A 22,546-nucleotide genomic window follows, 5' to 3' on the forward strand; every position below is an offset into this window, starting at 1 on the left:
CCAAAGCTTCAGAAAGGGTGTGGGCTGGCCATCAGAATTCCTATGTGTGCTAAGATTTCAGACCACAGTTTGGAGCTTTCATTTCCCGTTGCCTCTCTAACTGAGGGGCCACATCCCAAGCCACCTGGTCTCCTCCTACTGCTCTGTTATTTCTCAGCTCCTCTAACACCACTACCTCTTCATCTTCTCCTTCTGCCAGGAGTCCTGTACCTTAGATGTCCCTGTGCAGGCTCTGCTATTCCCAGAAGTAAGAATTTCTAGGGTGGGTGGAACCCAGCCATCGGTGTTTTTGAAGCTCCTCCAGTAGTTCCAACAGGAGCCAAGGCTGAGGACTAGTCTCTTGGCTTGAGCCACACTTTGGTAGGTCTCAGAATCCCCTGGGGGACCTGTGTACACCCACGAAGGTGCTCCCACCTCTCCTTCCTCCCAAGGAAAGGCCGTGCTGAGTTCTCGACACTCTCCCGAGGGTTCTGGAACACCCCAAAGTTTGAGAATCACTTATCTACACCCTCATTTTCCAAAGTCCCAGGCTTGATTCTCTTTTCTGCCATTTTGTCCCCTTTTGTGTGTCACCTAATTGTTTTGAACAAGATCTCTCTGCAGATGCCCTCTGTCTGCTCTAGCTCTCCCTGGACTCTAGGATCCAATTGCCACCAGTCTGTCGGGCATTTCTGCCAGGCCCTCTTCTCCAAGCCCTCCTTCTTGTCCTCTAATTTCTAACCGCTCTCCCCACCCCCATCCTGTCCCAATCACCTAGGCCAAACCCTTGGAGTCTTCTGTGGCACTTCCCTTCCCTGATACCCACAAAGTCCTTTGGCTCTTCCCCTGGAATAGTGCTCTCACATTCCAAGTCCCCTCTGTCCCCTCAGGCCCCACCAACCAGCCAGCCCATTGCCCAGGCTACACTGACCCCCTGTGGCATCGCTTAAATCCATACACTGGGACCCCCACCCATCCATCTCACACACTGCTCCTGATTCACTTTTCTGATCACATTACTCTCTTGCTCAGAACCTTCAGAATCTCCCCTTTGCCCCAGCAGAGTCTAATCTCCCTGGCCTGATTCAACGTCTCTCCCTAATGTGACCCCAACCTCCTAACAATCCGAATACCCACACCACATCGTGTGCCACCTCCTGAGGCCTTGAATTATTACACCCTACTTCCCACCTCAGGGCCTCTGTGCCAGATCTCTGCCTGGAATTCCACTGCAACAAGCCACGATTCACCAGCACTCCATGATTCAACAGCATCCTGGAGAGATCTGGTCAATTAAGTGTCAAAAAATAAAATCTGCTGTTGGCATGCTTGTTCAGAGCTCGGTAGGCAATGGGGTTTGTGGCTTTAGAGTCACTGGGATGAGTTCAAATCCCAGTTCTCCCACTTACTAGCTGCCATCTTGGGCAAAACTCTTGACCTGGCTGAACCTTAATTTCCTCTTCTGTAAAATGGAGTTAAGAATGGCACCTTCCTCATAAGGCCGTAGTGAGAACTATGTGAGATAACTGTGTGCATGTGTTAGGCTGTATCTTTCCAAAAATGGCCGCACCAACAGTTACTTGCCATCCTGCACGCAGGCTCTTCTTGCAATCAGGTTGACTTGCCTCCCACTGAGAGGCAGGCCTATGTCCCCTCCTCTTGAACCTGGGGAGGGAGAAGCTCGTACCACTCCACCAACAGAATCTGGTGGAAGTGATCCCAAGTGAGTTTCCAGGCTGGGTCATCAAAAGGCTACACCTTCCACCTGGCTTTCCTTCTCTCTTGGACACTTGTCCTTGAACCCAGGCTCCACATCATGAGGGAGCTCTGTGGCCCACCCAGATACAGGAACAGCCCATCTGGAAAGGCCCTGAGGTCTCCGGCCAATGGCCAACACCGATACGTGACTGAGCACGTGAGTCCTCGGGGATTCCAGCTGAGGCCTTGGTGCTCAGAGAGCAGAGACCACCTGCTCCAGCTGTGTCCTGTCCAGATTCCACCAGAACCACAGAGTCGGTAGGCATAATTAATGATGGTTTTACACCATTAAGTTTTGGGGTAATTCGTTATGCAGCCACAGAGCCCGGAAGAGTATATAAAAGTGCTAAAAAAATTGTACTATTAATATATTGGAATCCTATGCATTTTTCACAGTTTAGGTGAAAACATCTGCTCCTCAACAAAGATATCCCAAGCCATCCAAGTAAAATTAAAGAACTTGTTGAGTGCTTACCCCCTGCCAGATTTCTTTCTGGGTAGACTTCACACACATGATTTTATTTAATCCTCATGATAACGCAGGAATGGATGACGAAGTCCATTTTAATAAATACACGCTTGTTGGTTGTTCATTAATTTCTATTACTTGGCCCTGTCTATAAAAACTACAACAATAAATCACTGTGATTTCAGTCCTTAGAATAATTTTATCTTTTTAAACAACTTTTCACAGAACTCAGAAGATATATTTGAACAATTTCAAGCAATTTCTTTCTTAATAGTGTTTCTTTCTCCTTCCTCTAGTTTTATTAGCTCCAATTTCCTTGGCGAAGAAATTAAGGCTCATGGAGCTAGAGTGGCTTATCCAATGTTAAGCCGTAGGGGCTGGGCCGGGCTGGAGTCCAAACCCGGCCGTGCCTCCTATTTCCTCTATGCTTCTTTCCTGACGCGTCTCTCCCTACCCTGAGTTAAAAGTCTTCCTCTTTCCCCCAGACTGTGAGCTCCTGGAGGTAGGATTCCATGTGTGTGTTCATGAGCAAATCTCTACATGACCCCCTGCCGCATAGTCTGCACACAGCAGGCTCTCCCTAAACCCACCCAGTGTCCAACAACTCTTTACTGAGCCCCTGCTATGGGTCAGGAAAGCTCCATAGTAGACAAAGAAGGAAGATCTGCTCCGCCCCTTGTGGGAGCTCACAGTCTGCTCATTGAGAAGGAATAAGCAAACCAGTTGCAAACAAACATTTGGTGACCTACTGTGACAAGTGTTAGGGAGGAAGATCAGGGTCCTGAGAGACAGAAGCAGGGGAATATAGTTTAGACTGGGAGGTGGGGTGAGCCTTCCTTGAGCAGTTTTTAAGCTGATGAGCAGGTGTCAGCTAGGGGTGTGCGTGTGGGGCAGGAGCAGGTGGGAGAAGGTGTTCTGGATCAGAGGAAAGAGACTGTGTGAAGCCAGGAGGTAGGAGAGAGGGGCTGGTTATAGGAAATAAAAGGAGGTCAGTAGGACAGGGGCATGGGTTTATTCAGTGGATGGATGGACGAAGGGATGGATGTTTTGATGAGTGGAGGGACAGATGAATGGATTGCTGGAGAGAGGGAGGGAGTGAAGAAGGCAGGTATGTATGGGTGATGGATAGAGGGAGGGATGGAAGGATGGATAAAGAGAAGGTGGGGTTGAAGGGTTGGATGAGTGGAAGGCTGGATGGATAGGTGGTTAGAGGGAGGGAGGGAAGGAGAGAGGGACGGACAAATGGATGGATGGATGTTTGGACGGATATCTGAAGGAAAGGAACAGCTGGCCTTGGCGCAAGCTTTGCCGCTGAGGTCCTTCCACCTTTCCGTTGCACAGCCTCCCCACGTCCTGTGGCCCTCAGGCCCCCGGTGCCCTCCATTTTGTCCAGGGGACCTCCTGGTTCTGCTCAGGGATCCTCTTGCCTCTACTTGCTGGGATCGAGGGCTCAGTCGTATGAGCACTGAACTGCATCTGGAAGACGTTCCCAAGGTGGGGGGGGGGGGGGTCCCTTCAGCCAGCCAGTGCCAGAGAGCCGGCACAGGAAAGCCGACCCCACAGAGACAGTGGCTGGGGCCCCTGGACCCCCAGGAAAGCTCACTGCCACTTCATAGAAACAGGTAAGTGTTCACTGCACTTATCCCTCAGACACGTGCTTGTTAATATACTGCATTATGCCCTGCAGCACCAAACCTCCCCCCAATTCCCCCTAAAGCAAAGTAGTGTAGGCCTGGGGGCCTACAAATTATTCTCGAGATGTCTTTCTTATGTCTTAAAAGGAAGTACACTTCAGAATATCCTCATTGATTTTGTTTATTTTTAAAATATTTCATCATGAAAAATGTCATGTATACAAAGGAGCGAATATAATTATATGTATAGTTTAAAGAAGAAGAATAGAACGATCACTCGCGTACCTACCACTCAGCTTAAGGAACAGAACATGGACAAAACATCGGCCCCCTCTCCCGGGGCCCCCTTCCATCCCACCCCCTCCCTCTCTGGAGGGAACCCGCCCCCAATCTGTGGCTGTCACCTCAGTGCTTTGCTCTTGAGTCTCACCACAAGACCATTTTGCGGTTAATTTAGTCTGATTTTGCACCCTCTATACCTAAGAATAATCTGTATTTCGTCTTCTATTTTTTGCTTTGTTGTGTAGCATTATTTTTCAGACCTCCAGTTGTCAACCTTGGTTTGGCCATTTTCACGGCTGCATGGATGACACGTCTGGTGTGTCTTCTGTATTTCGCTATCCTGCTGAGGGCAGGACCCTCTGTGTCTTCTAGAGAAGCCCTGTTGGCTAAGGGCTTCTCCGGGGCACGTGTCCTCCCTGCTGATGGCAGGACACTCACATGTGGGTTTTATGAGAAAACGCCAAACTGTTTTCCAAAGCGGTTGTACCAATTTATACGCCCACCATTGACGATGTGCGTTCCCGCAACACTTGGTCTTATTAGACTCCTTGGTTTTTGCCAATCTGGTGGGCAGGGAATGGCATTTCATCGATGTTTCATGTGTTGGTTTTATTATGAAAACATTGCATCTCCCTCCAACAAGCTTGTATCGCTCCTCTGCCTCTGACCATGGATGCTTCTGCCTGGTGTGAGCACCAGCTGGAGGGGGCTGACCACACTGGAGGCCGTGGTCTGGCCCCTGCGCCCACCTCTCCGGCCTCATCTCTTTCCACTGCTTCCCCCCCACCCGTCCCCAGCCACCCTGGCCTCGGGCACCCACGTCCCCTACGGGCCTTGCACTTGCTGCTGCTGGGTCTGGAGTGATCTTCCCCCGTGTCTGCTCAGATCCCTGCCACCCCCTGGCACCCTTCGAGCCTCCTTAGGCCTCCCTCAGCCGCCCTACTGGGCAGGACCCCGCCTGGGCTGCGGTCAGCTGCGCCTGGCTTCACTGTCCCGTATGGCACTTGACCTTTCTTCATTGGCCTATGACTTAGGACTGTCACATGTACTCACTGTTTCACTTTTGTCTCCCCCCTGCTTCCCTCAAAGGCAGGGACGTGTCTTTGTTTTGTCCCCCTTGTGTCCCCCCTGCTTAGAACAGTGTCCAGCATCTAGGGGGTGTATGGCAAGAGCCGTCTCATAGATGAACTAAATATTCACGGACAGTGGGTGCTCCAGAAGGCCGCCACGGTGTTATCCTGAGCTGCCGCCTGCACCGAATAATCCACACCCACCACTCACACCCCAGGGTGGGAGCTGAGAAAAACGGGCCTGTTGGTGGCATTTGAGACACTAAGCCCAGCCTGCGTGACAAGGGGACGAAGCCCCCGTCTCACTCTGTACAGTGGCTGCCAAGCCACCTGGTGGAAAAGGAGCAGGCGAGACCCCCGGGGCGAGGCAGGGGCCGTTTGCCCCGAGGTGGGTGGGTGGGTTTGGTGCTGGGGTTGGGGTACACGATGGATACGTGGCGCCCATGGGACATGGGTGTGGGAAACCTTGGCTGGCGGGAGCTCCCAGCCTCTCAGCCCTTCATCCCACTTGCGGCGTGCCAGAAATTCATGGCAACTTAACAAAAAAACCCCCCAAAAAACAAAGAGACTCTGAGCGGGACGGGAAGGGGGCTACAGAAGGGGGAGATGTTTTATTGACTTCCTCTTAATTGCTGTAATTAAAAACATGTAGAGAGTCTTTATTTAATGACTTCGCCATTATCATTAGTTGTTAGCACAGCTGCCTTATTAATTTCTCATTAGAACCCAATTCAGAGTCCCTGTTTGGGAAGGGGGCCTGGAGCGGGGCGGGGGGCAAGGGCCTGCCCGGCCTGGGAAGAGCCTCCACGGGCAGCAGCTGTGCAGGGAGCCGCTCAGAGCCGCGGGGCAAAACCTTCCCACCCTGAGAGGCAGAGACAGCCAAGGACGGGAGAGGGAAGGATTAGTGGGAAGCAGGCTGCCCCATCCGTGGACCTCTGTGTGTGTATGAGACAGACAGACGGACAGACAGATGCGGGAGGTTTGTAGGGAGTTGGCCTGGGAGGGCTGCAGGGCTGGGACTCAGGTGAGGTGAGTGCGGGTCCGAGGCTGTGAGATGTCAGGAGGGGCCCCGGGCCCTGGGTGCCCACTGGCACCTGCCTCGTTCACCTCGTCCAGTCCCAGCCTTGGGGGGCAGTGGGGGTGGCTCAGGAAAGGACCCTCTTAGGCAGCCAGGAGGGAAGTGTGTGCATGTTTACTTAGCCACCCTCCCTGGCCTGGGAGGGAGGCTCCTTCTCGTCTCAATGGTGGTCCCACGCCAGGCGCTGTTGGTGACGGTTTGTGGGCTTTGATGCATTAATCCTGGCACAGCCCACGAGGCGGGTACTGATATTAGTGTTCTTGTTCCACGCACGAGAAAATACGAGCCCAGAGAAGTTGAGTAACTTGCCCAAGGTCACACAGCTAGCAAGAAGTGGGTCAGGATTTGCACCCCATGTTCACGGCTGGGTTCAGTGAAATCCGTGGAGCCTTGGGCACATCCACTGACCACTCCGAGCCTCAGTTTATCCATCCAGATTTGCGCCTCGTAACACCCACCCTTCCTGACCTCTCCGAGCCGTCCTGAGAACCTGCAAAGGAGAGACATCTACACAGTTACACTTGAGGATTGTTCTGGAAGCGCCGCTGTGCTCCTTAGCACCTGGACGCGGGTGTTCGGCTTGGACCTGCCTCTGTCAACATGCGTCTCTGGGCCAGTTTGGAGCGTGCCTTGTCTTTCTGGGGAGAGGAAAGCTGTGCTCCTTCCTTCGTCTGCACCCCCTCCCGTGCACCAGGTGCCCACCAAGGGGCCCTGCTTCAGGGCCGGGGGCGGCTGGGGGCTTCTTGGGGTGAGCCCCTCTCCTCCAGGCTGGGCTCCATGAGCCTTGACCCCGGGAGTCACTTCCACTTTAGTAGACATCAGAGCTGAAACAGATTTTGAGGTCACCCTCATTTTACAGATGAAGAAACTGAGGCCTAGGCCAGGGACTGAACCTGCCCAGAGTCCTGAGCTGGCCAGTGCTCAGGAGGGGGCTGGAACCCCAAGTCCACATTCTCCAGCACCCACCCCCATGACACGGCCGTGTTTTTAAGGCACGGGGTCATGAACTGGCCCGCGAAGGAACCGGAGCTATTTGGCAGTGCGTTCCACCTGCACGCCCCGCTGACAGCAAATCCAAGGATGTTACCGGGCTGCCGTCTGCACTGGCAAGAAAGGCCTTCCTCCCGGGTGACTGACGAGCATCTGCTGGCAGGTGTTTGGAGATGGAATACCATGGTCCCAGGGTGCGCCTCTCATCCTGTTGAACCCTGACCCCAGCAGGTCATCAGCATCCTCCTCCCAACCATTTTGGACGTTCTCGTCTTGCCCTCCAGGGGCGGAGTGGTGAGGAAGCCATTGCAGAATCAGGCAGTCCTGGGTTCAAACCCTGGCTCCGATGCTTCCTAATTGTGGGACTTGAGCAGGTTACATGACCTTGCTGAGCCTAACTTCTGCATCTGTAAAGTGGGGTGCACCACAGGACACTGATGCCTAGGAACGAGAGCTGTTACCGGTGAGAATGGTCTCACATTTCCTTGCATCCAGAATCCCTGGAAGGTAGCAGGGGTGGTTGAACCAGGGATTCTTTGACTAGAGGCCCCTGGGATGAGGCAGTTTGTTGAGTAAGGGCAGGGGACCGGGGCTCTCGGCTTCCAGGCCCAGGGGTGTGTGCCCCGCCTTCATCCCGTCGTGACTGTCCGGGCCGAGCAGAGCCGTAGGAAACCGTCGTTGGCTTGTGAGGACGAGTGTTTCTTCCTGTGGCCAGGCGGGAGTTCCCAGGCCCTGGCTTTAGGGCCCCCAAGGCTGCCAACAGTGGCTTTGCTTCATGATGTCATGGAAGCGGCAGCTTCAGGGTCTGCGACGCAGCCCACCTTGCAGTATCCGGGGCCAGTCTCGGTGCTGGCTGGGGTGGGGCAGCGGCTGGTGGTCACGAAGGGGTTAACCTGGGTCTCCCCGACTCTGTTTCCCCTGCAGCCCCTCCGAGGTGTCCCTTGTCCTTTGCCAGGGGCTTGCAACCACATCTGCACAGCTTAGTAAGAGTATGACAGTGTGACGTGTTGGGGACACTGTGACAAATGTGGTTACAACCGTGTCCAGGAGGCTCCTGGAGCCCAGGGTGCCACGTGCAGGCTTTGAGAGGGTGCAGGAGCAGAGTGTGGGTCCCACAGTGGGAGGTGGTGGAGAGGCAGGGAGAGGGCTGGCAGGACGGCACGGGAGAGGTGCCCTCCGCGTTTGGCCTGGACAGCATGTGCCCGAGGCCTGTGCACTCCGAGGCCTGCCCTTCTTCGCTTCATGTGGTGACGTGTCGTGCTAATCACAGCAGCTATGTGCTGGCACTGGCTGGCACTCTGGCACAAGGCAACTCAATAAATCCTCCTGGCAAGTCTAGGAGGGGTGTATTGTTAGACATTTTATAGAGGAGGAACCTGAGTAGTGGCAGCTCAGAGAGGTTCAGTCACTTGCTCGGGGTCACACAGCCCTCCAGGGCAGAGCCAGGCTTTGAACGTGGTCTGTCTGACTCCAAGGCCACCTCCTTCATGAAACCGTCCTGCCTTTAGTACCCCACAGCTGCCAACACGGTAGAGCAAGCCTGAACCCTTTCACCTGCACCTGGGGGCTCAGCAATGGTGGCGTCCCTGAAGATCCCTCGGGAGTTTGGGCCAGGGTCCTGCATGCCACCGCCGCCTGAGGTCATTCCTGCATCCCAGCATCACCTGGGTGTCCAGAACCAGGGAATCACAGCGTGTCAGATGCAGGGGCTCAAGGTAACCACACAATGAGGTTCTGCTCTGTGGCCGAAGGTTAAGGCAGCAGGGCAGGCGAGTCCCTGTCACCTGCTTCTCACTCTGCTCTTAGGCTGAGAGCTCCCAGTGGGCAGGGAAGGGTTGGTCTGAGCCCTTGTCTGTAGCACCCAGGAGACACCAGATGCCCCTGGGTCCTTACCAGAGCCCTTCTGCCCACTTGGCTTGCTTGCACTGAGGCTTGGGCCTGGGCAAGCCCATCCCTCCAGCTTGGGGACAGGAGGAGCCCTGTGGGTCTAGGGAGGGGACCATAAGCCCCCTGGCCTGGTCTCGAGGGAGTACCTTCAAGCTGGGCATGAGGGATAAGACCTGAAGCTCAGATTCCAGAACAGGGAGGCTGGAGCTAGTAATTCCTGTGGCAGTACGAGCACGTGTGTGTGTGTGTGTGTGTGTGTGTGTGTGTGCACGTGCATCTGCATGCACTTGTATGCAAGTATGAATGTGAGATGGTGTGTATGGGGACAGTTCCTGGACACACAGATCCCTTCACAGCCACACGGACACTGACCTCCCTTCCTAGTCTCTTTGACCGGCAGGGTCAGCCCAGGGGACACCGTGTCATCTCCAATCAGGGGCTCTCAATTCCAGAAAGTTCCTAGTGACTGGGTGGCATTTCCCAGACATACATATACTCACATACACAGTCTCTCCTGCACACTGGCACAATCATGTAAGTACACCGAAATATATGCACACACTCCCAGGTATGTACACACACACGTGTTCCCTGCCACACACATGAACAAAGAGGCAGGCTGACCCAGAACATACTTCCCATGCACACACAGGGACCCACACACATGCACACACACACACTTGCACACACGCGTGCACACACGTGCACAGGTCTCTCTGGCTCACCCACAGCTCTCCGCTGCCCTGCTGGACTCGCACCGGCTAAATGAAGCTCAGTGGGACTCCTCCAGCCGACGCTGACGGCTGCCTGAAATCCATCATTTTAATTCCGGGCTTTTCCGCCCGGAGTAAGTTGAGTTGCCTTTAGGGCTGATTTATGGGGATAATCTGCCCTCTGCTTTTGATTAGGGTTGTTCCCCATAATTATTATAAATACTCTTTGCCTCACTTGAGATTTTCTTTTAGAGCTTTCTGCCTCACTTCTCTCCAAGTACCAAGTTCCCTCGTGCTAAATCAGAGGCAAGCGGCTGTGGACCCAGAAGAGAGAGTCTTCGTTTTATAAAAGAATTCCCAGGGCTCCTGAGGCTTTCCACACGCCTATGTCCCACAGCACAATCTTCGACCCCTCCCCACAACACAAACAAACAAACAAACATCCTAGGATGAAACAGTCTACCATGAGCCATATTTCTGGCACCCGGCAGATATTTCATGACAGTGGGGGACAGGTCTGCGAAGGGGACATCAGCGTTGTGGGGGAAAGGTGTTGCCCTGGGACCCTGGTCCCTAAGGCACCCTTGGGGTCTTCTGACGCTGTCCCCCCCCTCCATCCAAGGAAGGCCTTCAGGGGCTGATGGTGTTGGGGAGAAGGCTGGTATCCCAAAGGCTTGGTGAGGGGCCATTTACCCCTGCCCTACCTTGTCCTCCTGGGAACCTAGACTTGTCAGCTCCCCCCAACCCATCTTAGAGACCCCGTGTGAGGCATCTCCCAATGCCCCCCCACTGAAGATCACAGAGACCCCCATGCTGTCACTGCTCCAAGGCTGATTGAGCTGGAGGGTGGAAAAGTTAAGAAGGGAGGTGCAGGGAGTCTGCCAAGCAGCGGGAGAGACTCAGGTTGGCCCTTAGACCCCCCCTATGGCTGGGGCAGACCCCAGAGGACATCATCAGAGCAGTGACGAGGCCTCCTTGGAGAGAACGGAGTGGCTGGTTCCACTGAAAGGACCCTGAACTCAGAGCCAGATGTGTCTGCGTGACCTTGGGTAGCTCCGGCCACCTCTCTGGGTCTTAGTCTTAACAGTGGTAAAATGAGGAGACTGGCCTGGACACACGAGAAGGTCCCCCATTGACACCCCACGAGCATGGGAGGCCACGGCTGAGATTTGGCTCAGCCCCGGGTGCAGCTGACAGGTGCAGACCCTGCCCTGCAGCTGCCCGCCCTGCCCCAAGCCCCCGTGGTACTCACAGGCCACCTGGACCTCAGTTTGCCGCTGCAGCAGGGCTCCCATCCGGTTACGCACGATGCAGCGGTAGAAGCCAGCGTGGGTGCGGTCCAGGCTGGTGATCATGTACCTGGGGGAGGACAAGACAGCCAGTGAGCAGGTCAGACAGCCGGGGAGGCAGGAGGTCAGACAGGTCAGAGGTCACCGTGCCACCTTCTTCTGCAGGGAAAAGCACCAGGGAACTCTTGACCCTCTGGCCGTGTCATGGGGTCACAGAAAGTTTCTGTTTAAATAGGACGGTCCTTCCCAAGGGTGATGAGGCCTTTGCTCAGCTGCCCAGGAAGGAACACACACTTTCCCCAGGTGGTGCTGTGCCCGAGGCTGTGAAATGAGGGTGCTCCATTGTCTGGCGGAGGCGGCTGTCCTCCTGTCAGTGACTCACACGCTTGAGAAAGGTGGGCAGTATTCTTTGGCCAAGCACAGAGGACTGTGTTGTAAATATTAATTGAAATTGATGGAGGTGACAGAGGCAGGGGAATTTACATGTTTCCCAAAATGCTTTGCCTCATTCCATCCTTAAAATTACAGAGAGCTCCACTGCAGCCCTGTGGAGGGAGAAGGCAGAGCCTTCAGAGTGAGACGTGTTGGCTTTCTGCAGGTGTGGGCTGTGGGTGCGGGACCCAGAAGTGGCTCCATGGGCACCCAATCCAGGGACCTCATCCAGCCAAAGAGCAGGAGAAGCTGGTGCCAGGGGGTGGAGGGAAAAGGCGGCTGGAGAGCAAGGCTGTGGTGGGTTCACCTGGCTGAGAAGTGGGGAGGATGCCAGGTGAGTGAGAGGGGCTTCTAGTGGTGTGACATGGGTGAAGGGGTCTCTCTAGCACGGAGGGGGCTGGGGACCAGGGCTGGTTTTCCTGGAGCCCCCTCGGGGATCATCTTTCCCATCCCTGGAAAACGGTCCAGGAGGGCCTTAAAAGGAACTGGGGCTTTGTGCCTGGCATAGCTCTTTCTGATCCTTGGGTGTCCAAGGGTTTACACAGACGGCTCGGTGGACAAGCTCACTCTGCCTTTGTTCTTGGAGCACACCAACCCTGGGATGGAGGACCCTGGTTCCCAGGAGTTGTCAGCATTGTTTTACCTACAACAGTTCTGGCTGGGGCCTGCCCTCATTATCAACCTCATCTTCACCATCATCATCATCATCATCACCATCATCACCTTCATCATCACGATGATGACAACTACCACCTTCTCAGCACCTTCTGAGAACCAGATACTCAGTATTAGGTACTTTTCATATGTCTCTTCATTTTGCACAGAATTCCCAGACTATTGGATGTTATGGACTAGTACAGCTTAAAACAAATGTCATTAAAACCAAGCAACCAAAAAAGCAAACGATCAAAGCAACAAAACTTTTTAAAAAAGGGTTAGAGAGAGAAAAATAAATAGAAATGGTCCAGCATTTCATTTTAAAAGGACAGCTTTGAGATCACATACACACACCAAAAAAACCATCATCTCAGCATAAAGGCAGTTTAGTTTAAAAAATTACATTTAAATGTACGGAAAACCCATAACCCATCCTCACTTTTCTCATGTTCTGTGGAGAAGTGGAAACTTTGTCCCATGTCGGCATTTGAAAGCCTTCAACCTCCTCTCCACACCAACCTATGGAGTGGGCAGTTTTATCGGCACGCTGTTTTAGAGGTTCGGAAAATAATCTGTCACTTGCTCTGATGAGCCACACGGTCATAGGCAGAACCTCTCTGATCTGCCTCGGAGCCAGGTGTTAGCCAGTCCACACTCCCAGGGGCCTCACCTCCCACTCAGGCCCCCAGTGCTCCCTGAGCACCCAGTTTGCTTGGGCTTAGCAGCATCACCCAGAACCCCAGCCGCCCGAGCCTTTATGTCTGTCACCAGCTGCAGCTCTTATCTGTCCCAGCGACTGGGCAGAGTGGTGATGGGGAGAGAGCCAGCGGCCAAGTTCTGGCAAACCCCCTTCCCCTCCTCTCATCCCCTCCTCGACACCGTCACAGGCAGTTTTTCTTGCCGACTGCTCCAGGTCTCCTGAGGGGAGGCAGCTTTGGGGAAAGGGGATCTCAAAATCCACGTGGTGACCCGAGAAAGGAGACAGAAGGAGAGGTGGGCTGGCAAACCTCTCCACCCTTGGAAATGGAGTCAGAAAGTAGAAAGCACCAGGGAAAATAAATATAAATGGCCAATAAACTCATGAAAAGATGCTCAACCTTGGTCACAAGGAAAGAAAGCCAAGTCAAAACAAGACGAAGTGTTCGCATAGAAGATTGCCAAGGATTTACAGGTGGGATCGTGTCCGGCATTGCCAAGAGTGAGGGAAGGGAAGGCAGAATCGCAGGTCTGTTGATGGAAGTATAAATTGGTCCAGGCTTTGAAGCAAAATACATCAAAATTAAAATATGCATGCCCTTTGACCCAGAAGTTGCACTCCTGAGAGCTGGACTTTTAGACACACTTGCAAAACTGTAATGAAAAAGATGTACAAGGATATTCACTGTAGCGATGCTTGTAACAGCAGACATTAAAAAAAAAAAAACAACAGGAAGCAACCTGCAAGTCCATCAAAATGGAATTGGATCAATAAACAATGCCATAGCCACAGAACGGATGAGGAGCACTTGCATGGACGGAAATAGAAAGGTCTCCAAGATGCACAAAGTGGAAGGGGGTTGAAGGTAGGGGTTGGGCCAGGATTTATGTGAAAAAAGAACACCAGGTAGCAGGAGGCTAAATAATATCACAGCTGACTGTCAGACCAAGGATGATAATGTGTTCTTATTAGTTGCTGTTCATTGCTTCAGGCTACTGAACTCTTTAAAGTTTAGGATCACACAAATTGACCCCCTACTAAATAATTTGAATTTGTTGTCCCCAAAGAGAATACTGTGAATGGTATGATATCATTTGGGCAAACTGAAATTGAATATGTATATGTATACATATACATACACACATACATTTACATATGTATATGCATACACATATATACATATACATACAAACATACCTACACACATATACATACACATAAATATATGCATGTATACTCTTATGTACACGTAAACACAAATCCATAAAAATTTTTTTGAGCTGTATATTCAAGAACATATCTCCCTTGTGGGAGAAGTATTGGGGATGGGGAGGGAGGGAAACTCTTACCTTTTAATTTTATGTCTTTCTATGCCATTAGAATTTTTTTTATCATAGGCATATATTGCTTTGATTTTAAAAAATAAAATAAGAATGCACTTTGCATATATAATTTAAGTATACATTATAAAAAAGGCACCAGGGACCCAATGGATCTGGATTTGTTTGCTGATGTCAGTGATGTGTGATGAAATTTAAACTTTAATAAAAGTAGATTTCTGCAGAAGACTCTGCGACTGTTTGCTTCAGCTGGGAACCTCCAGGCCCCAAGAAGAAGGCTGGCTGGCTGCAGGCCTGTCCCTCCCTGGATGCCAGCGGAGGAAGGCTGGCCCTGGGTGGCCCCTCTGTCCCTGTCTGCGGGGAAGGGCAGGTGCTCCGTGGCCCGGCGGTTGGTGCAGCCCCTCTCAGGCTCCTCCTGCCTCCCGCTCCCTGACAGTCTCTTTCCCTGGTGCTCCCTGCCTGCGAGACCTATTTCTAGCGTGCAAGCGACATTATTTAAAGTAACAGGTCCGCCCACTGCCTCTCCTACCAGGAAAGCCCAAATTGCAGCTCTCCTCTCCCAGCCCCGCCGGCGTATGGAAGAGGCAATTGGCCAGCCTCTTGGTTTGCAGACCCAGTGCGCTGTAAGCATCCCTGAAGATGACAGTGACAGCTCTCATTATCCTGGGAATGCTCCCTCCAGGGCCTTGGGATACCCTGGCCCAGCTCTGCTGGTTCTGCCCACCTGTGGCAGCCCGCCCTGCAGGAAACTGGATGAACCCAGCCCTGCCCAGGCGTTTCATGCTCCACCAGGGACAGAGGGATGGATGGGATGGCTTCTGAGCCCGCACCTGATCTGTCCGAGAGGGAGTGTGGCATGGGAAACTGTACCAGGGCTTCTGAGTCAGGGGAATCTCAGTTTGACTTCCGTTTCTGCCCTTTCTTAGGAGTGTGGCCTGGGCAAGTTAGGAACCTTTGTGAGCCTCAGTTTTCCCATCTGTAAAGTGGGGATGATGGTGCCCACCTTTGAAGTGAGGATTACAAGACACCCTGGACATACATACCTGGCCCGTGGCTGGTGCTGCACAAATGCTCGTTGAATGAGGAATGAATGAAGGAGTAATTGGCAGGGAGTGGAAGGGGTTGGAGTCAGGTGGGGAGACTCAGAGAGGAGGACAAGGAGGGTGTGGAAGGAGCCCTCCCTGCAGAGAAGGGATCCCAAGTGTCATCCTTAAGGATTCCATGTCAACCGCCAGCGGGCACACATTCCCTTGCCTGGCACTCGGTTCCCACAGACATGAACCCCAAGTGGCCCCAGAAACCAATGAAAGCGCGGCCACGCCCTGTTGGCTCCTAACCCTTCTCACTCAGAGAGGAGCTGATGCAGAGAGAGCGTCCTCTTGTCTCATTTCCCAGGGGACACTGGGGATGGCAGGGGAAGGACAGATTCCCTACTGAAGGCCACCCCTTTAACCTCTCGACATCTGGTGAACCCCTGTCTCCACCAGTCTGACTTCCCAACTTTCCGGTTCCTTCCGTCTGCGTCTTCCAGGTGGAGGGGCCTGAGCCCGGGTCCTGCCGGGATGGAGAGGTGATGGCAGCTAAGTGGCAGCCTCTCCAGGGTGACCTGCAGCCTCAGTCTCCACCCTGGGGAAAGGGGTACAAGGGCCTGGTGGACACCTGCTTCACCTACCTCTGGGCTCCCCTTAAAGGATTTATTTCTTTATTTATTTAGACTAGGAGATATATGATTTAAAAATCAAAGAAAAATGCTCTTCACCCAGTTTTCTCCAACGGTAACAAATCGTAAAACTATAAGTACGATATTGCCAAAGGTTACTTTTTTATCTTTAATCATCATTTTTCAAGATTTATGATATATTTATGTTGTTTTGAGCAACTGGGTATTACTAATAGTTATAATGGTAACTTCCTCTAAAGAACTTTTAGATACTTAGAAATGTCTGGCTATGGGAAATCAAAATGTCAATTTATATGCTTTTTTTGGGCTGAAAAGTATGATATACTGATCAATAAAAGATGTTCAATCATAAGATATATATATATATATATATATACACATATATATATACACACACACACACCATTAGGATAAACTTCTATGGAGAAAGTGGGATAGAATTCCTAAGCTCAAGGAGAAAAAGGAACGATGAAAAATTTCAAATAGTTAAAGAAGAGCTTGTTCTTGTATTTTTAAAATGGATGTTGGTGGAAATAAAATTGATATATTGTTTATAGTCTATTAGAAACAATTAAAAAGAGTGATATAAAAAGCAAAGAATAAAAAGACTACACAGTAAAATGTCCCCCCATCCCTGTCCCCAGCTGCCTATTTATCTCTGACTCCCAACACACTCATGGAGGAAACCACTGTTACTAGTTTTTTGAGTATCTTTCCAGAATTTCTTCATGCAAATGTAAGCAAATACAACTTTATAATCCCTTCCTGTTTTAAAGCCTGAAACATGGCCTCCTGTACACACTGTTCTCCTTGCATTGTGCCTGTAACGATAGATCTTAGAGATCTCTCCACAGCTGTGCATAGCTCTTCACTGTCGTTTTTGACAGCTGCAGAGTACTGAAGATGCTTGGATAGGGGAAGCTTTGCCTTCCCTCAGTTAGAGGGTCAAAGGGAGCAGGTGGAGAAGAGAGGAACTTGGGGTCCAGGCTTGGGACCAGTGGAGAAAGAGGGCACAAAGAAAGACCCGCCCATAACCCATGCCCCGGTCTCTTTGTCCCCACCACAGGTGGCCCCGATTTAACCTGGCAGGACCCCACTGGCTCAGCCCACCTCTTCCTCCTTGATAAGGAGCTAGGCTCGGGGTGGAGGGCACGTGATGACAGCGCGGAAAAGAGCCAAGACAGATAATTGGATTTTTAGAGACAAGAGACAAGCAGGGGAGAAAATAACTGCCTAACAAATGTGGCATCTTCTCTAGCATGCGGGGGAAACACACAATGCCCTTTTTGGTTCGAGTCCTTGAGTGTCACAGTTGATATTTAAAATGATTCTTACTTGCATTAAATAAGATATTTCAATTCCACGAAGCTGTCAGGAGCTGATGGGGACACCAGAAGTAATAGGCACACTCTCCTTGTATTGTCCTCGTTAATAAATCAGGTGCATGGAGATGCACGTGGAGATACTTACACCACAGAGAAGTGTGCATGCACATGCACACACGCACACACACCAACCTGTATGCACACACATGCACACATATCCAAGACACATATGCATACACATGTGTACATGTTTGTGTGCAAACACCCACACTTGTGCACATGCATGCAGTTTGCAGACACACATACATGTGCACAGATGTATGCGCAAATGCACCTATGCAGACACACACTGCAAAGACACATGTGCGCACATACATGCTAATCTGTGCAAGACACACATATGAACACACAAGTGCACACTTGTGCACACACTTGTATATGCACTTGTGCAACACATGTGCACACACATTTGTGGGCACACACCTACATGTACACACACCTGGGCACATACATGAACACTTGTGCATGGGTATGCATATATGTACACATACACACATTTGTACACACAGGCTGAACTCCTCTGGTTGAACACAGGGTCACTCCCACCCAGGGACACATGCAAAACCACCCATGTCCACCCTGCTCAGTCACACACAGCCCCCTGCCATGCTCTCCCTCTCTTGCTTAGGCCACAGACACGCAGCCACTCTTGAGCGTCTTCATTTAGATGTCCCCGAGAGAGACAATGTCCACACACAGACACACACAGCCTCTTCCACCCAAAGAGAATTTTCTAGGTTGTGAGTGACCCTCAGGGACATAGATTTCTGAAACACTGGTCCCCATTGGGCTTCCCTGGGCTTTTTTCTCCAAGGTGGGGAGGGTGAAGGGGCAGGGTACCGAGGCGAAGGCAGACAGGGGGGATGGAAAAGGGTGGGGTTGAGGTTTGGGGGGAGTAAGCTCTGTGCCTTCCTCCACTTCTTTCCCCATGGAGTCTGAAGCAGGGTGACAGGAGGAGAATCCTCCAGCACCCTGGGACTCCTCTTCTAGGTATGTGAGAGGCACCTGCAGGAAACAAGTCAAGAAGGGACCGAGACCCCCACCTGTGCCCAGGCTCCATCTCTGAGGAGTGAGCTCTCAGCCCATCCACTGTGGGTCAGCGGGACCCTCTGTGCCCACTGCTTGCAGGTGTCACCGCTGGGCCCACCCAGGTTGAGGCTGACCCAGGGACCCAGGTCTCCTCACCCACCATGGGGTTTAGACACAGGGCAGCAGAGGCAGCAAGTGCTGGGGTGCATGTGCCCACATGTGCAGGGTTCTCTTGCACCTGCGGGCACAAGGCCCCCAATTCTGCAGCAGGGAGACTTGGGAGGCACTCAAAGAACTGGCCAATGGGGAGTCCCCTGGCTAGAAATGGACTGCATACCGCGGGGCTGTTTTCGTAAAGCATCTTCCAGAAAGAAGGCAAAACTCTGTCCAGGATGATTTAAAGGGGAAAGTACATGCACTAGGTAATTAACAGGAACAACACCACCACCGATTATTAGCATTATAAAGAAGTGTCACTGCTGTAAGTAAGGGCTGTAAGTTGCCCCAGGTCACACAGCTATTAAGTTCCTGGTATGTCGGGACAGTCTGTACACAGAAAAGATGACCCTCAACTGGACACAGACCCCATAGCATGGGGTCTCTCATCCCGAGGTGTGTTTTGACAGTTGACCCTCTTTTCTCTTGGACACCAGAGGTTACTGATAATGGAGGAAACAGGGGTACTTTAAGCTGGACCTAAGAATCTGATCCGGGGCACATTAAAGAGACATGCTGGCCAGTCCAGTAACAGGGACACCCAGGAAGAGGGAGCCTGATTGACAGGAAAGCCATTTAATGGGTTTTTTAATTGTGGAAGGGGAGGCTCGGGTATGAGAGGGGTTGACACAAAGGAAACACAATCGCGCTGTATGATAAAGTCACCGGAATGTGGACGTTTCCCTCCAGCAGCCCTAAGGGTCTTGAACTCATGAAAGGAAGGAGGGCAGGAGGGAGGGAGGGAGAGGGAGGGTGCAAGCTGTCTGCACAGGAAGCAGATGGAGCCTGGGGAGCAGGGCGTGGGGCTGCCCTTGGAGGATGCCGGCCAGGGGCACCCCACAGCCGGGCGCACCCCGCAGTGAGGAGTGGCAGGGACTTGTGATCTAAGCTCCTCCGGGCCGGAGCCTGTTTCCCGCCTGCATGGACAGTGGGCCTGACACACGCACAGCCGGCCGGGTTAGCGGTGCCTGGGGCAGGAAGGAGGACGCTGGGCTGGTTTCCGGGGAGGGGTGAGCAGTTGGAAGAGGCAGGGGGGCTGGGAGGGGTCTGGGCCTGATTCCCATGCAGGACTGCAGCAGGGGGTGCAGGTGGGAGCCAGAAGGGGCAAGTGGTGGTCTCAGGAATCCCTGGAGGACTGGGGTAGGCCCTGGACTCGGCCCCTTACAGGGGATGGGCATTTGGGTAGTAAATGACACGGTGACCCTTGCAGGTGGGAAGACTGGGCACAGCGGGGACCCCCCCCCACCCCCACCGCCTGGAGGCTGGCATAGTAGAGGGTGGTCACTACAGAGGGCAGAAGAGGGGCAGGTGGGACTCTAACTATAGAATAGGGTGGATAAGTTAGTGCTGGGCCAAAGTGGGGGGTCCATCCACTCATCCCGCATGCCTTCCTGGCAAACGCATTGACTCTTTCATCCACAGACAGGTGAGAGTGCCGGGTCCACCTCCTCGCAGGTGTGGGAGCAGCCAGGGCATGCCCAGGTCAGCACGTGTTTGCAGCATGTGCGTATGCAGGAGCTGGGCTGGGCACTGGAGCTTGTGGAGACCCCAGTTTCCCCCCTCGACCTCCAGCTCTAAAGACTCCTTGCAGTTATTGATGAGAAAGAGCTGCCCCTCGCCTGTCCTTGTGTGGCCCCTCACCCCACAGGGTCCCTGTCTGGCTTCCTGTTTGACTGACTCATCCTTCAGACTTCAGCTAAGATGCCTCCTCCAGGAAGCCTTCTTCAATCCCCACCACTGGCTATCCTAGAGCATTCTCCTGCCACATTTATCTCAATATAATGCTTTATTAACTTGTCTCTCTCCCTGAGGCCGTGTCTAGAACATCTCCTCTCCCCCCGAACAATGCAGAGTATGATGTAGTTGCTCAATAAACATTTTCTACAGGAGAGAATGAAATGGTCAGTGTAGAAGACCAATAATGACCCCAAAGATGTCACGTCCTAATCCCCAAAGTCTGTGACTATGTTCCGTTCCATGGCAAAGGCAGGTGTAACTCGGTTAATGATTTTGAGATGGGAGATGATCTTGGATTTTCCAGAAGGCCCAATGTCATCTCAGTTCCTTACAAGAGGGAAGCAAGAGGGCCGGGGGCAGAGGAGGTGTGAGGATGGAGGCAGAGGTTGAAGGGATGCGGGGCCACAAGCCAGGGAATGGGGGCAGCCTCAGAAGCTGGGAAAGGCCAGGGAATGGGTTGTCCCCAGAGCTTCCAGAAGGAACATGGCCCTGCCCACACTTTGATTTTAAGACTTCAGACCAATAAAACTATAAGAGAATGCATTTGCACTGTTACAGCAGCCATAGGAAATGAACACAGCCAGGTACACTCCAGGTTGGATGGAGCCAGGGCCAGGAAAACCCTTGTTGATGATGTGGAGGGGGCGAGTGGGCTGCAGGGTGACAGAGGGGGTGCCCCAGGCTGCACGGGGCTGGATGCAGGCCTGCCTGGAGGAGCTGCTCTGGGGAGATGATGACGCCTCTGGGATGGCACCCCTGAGCCATGAGTGTGGCTCTGAGGCTCCCCGCTCTGCCAGGGGCCCACAGTGCTTGGATGGCTCCCCAGGTGCTGTGGTTAGGTGGGCTGGGGGCGGCCAACACCAGGACCACCCCTGGCTTGGGGTTGGCTGTGGGAGGGTGTCTGCCAGCCCTGGGACCTCCAGGGCCAACTTCCTCTCGGTAAACAGGAACAAAGTCTTCATTACGCTGTTACCTGTAGAGATCTGCCCGGGAGAAACAGGTAGGCAGGCATAAAGCCTGGGAGGAGGCCGAGCAGGTGGGCGAGGTGAGGGCGTGTGTGGGCCAGGGCCTGAGGGGACAACTCAGCTTGGGCAGGACTGTCCCTGCTGGACAAGCCAGCAGGCACCTCCCCCTGATATAGCAGTGCCTGCCTGCAGCAGGTTCCCAGCTACACACGCGTCTCTGGTTTCCTTCCCACCTTTACCAAGGGGGAGAGTCTATCCTTGTCCCCATTTATAGCCTGGGGACCTGGAGGCCACCCAGCTTCGAGGCTGCACAGCAAAATTCAACTGCAGAACCACCTGTCTCCAAAGGTGCGCTCCACCCCCCAACACCCCAACCCATCCTGGGGCCCCTTGGCACCTCTCCACAGGAGCCCTTCTCTCCTTGGCGTCTGACCTCACACCCCAGAGAGAAATCTCTGCACCCTGCCCAGGGGCCATATCTGAGCTCCCCGGGGTTGCCCACAGCTCACTACACAGAAGACACCAGGATAAGGAGACAGGTGGGATCCCTTTGAAAGTGCCAAGAGACACACCATGTAACTTTTTTTCTTTTTTTCTAGAAGCAGAAAGGAATGAGCAGACGGGGCAGATAAAACTTGTGCAGGGTGCAAGGAGTTAAAACTTGAAGAGGTTTCAGTTTGGATTTAAAAAAAGAAATGATTGGGAAAGAAGAAATCCTGAGGTTTGGGGTGGGACGGTGGGGCAAAGTGGTCATTATTTTTTTAAAAAGAAAGAAAAAACAGAAAGGCAAGATGAGAAGGGCCGGGCCTCTTGCTTTGCTCACAATTGGGTTTTGGAATTTCCCCATTGCTCCCCGCTTCCTTGCTTCCTCCTCCGGGGAGAAAAACCTTCCCTTGGGCCCAGGGCTGAGGGAGCCTCCTCGGCCTCTTTGTCCTGGCCTGCTGGCACCCAGCTGAGAGTAGTTACACTCTTTTGCATGCCGTGGTGGAAAAGAAAAAAAAAAAATCCAAATTAAAACACACGGATAAAAAGGCTCCCTGGAAATCAGGCCTCCAGGAGCCGCGTGGCTGCTCTCGCGGCCTAATCGAGGTGGGCTGGGCTGCGCGGCCTGATCGATTTGCTTTCTGCAGGCTGTTTCCAGCTTCTCAGGTGTGCAGGGAGGGAGAAAGCTGCCTTTAATGGCCTCTCCGCTCACAGGAGCGGCCTCCTAATTAGGCCTGCAGGAGCGTCTCACATCAGGGAGCTGCAGAGCAGAGGG

At 52.7% G+C, this 22,546-nt stretch overlaps 1 protein-coding gene across 1 annotated transcript in view; it reads right to left on the reverse strand.

The window, feature by feature from the left end:
• The window catches only part of SDK2 (sidekick cell adhesion molecule 2), a 259,843-nt gene that overhangs the window by 96,805 nt on the left and 140,492 nt on the right, over positions 1-22,546 (reverse strand). Inside the window, exon 3 of the mRNA XM_037808622.1 lies at positions 11,113-11,219. Within this exon, the coding sequence (XP_037664550.1) occupies positions 11,113-11,219 (107 nt within the window). The remainder of the gene's footprint in view (positions 1-11,112; positions 11,220-22,546) is intronic.

This window comes from Choloepus didactylus, chromosome 18, assembly GCF_015220235.1.
Source record: "Choloepus didactylus isolate mChoDid1 chromosome 18, mChoDid1.pri, whole genome shotgun sequence".
NCBI classification, from domain to species: Eukaryota; Metazoa; Chordata; class Mammalia; order Pilosa; family Megalonychidae; genus Choloepus; species Choloepus didactylus.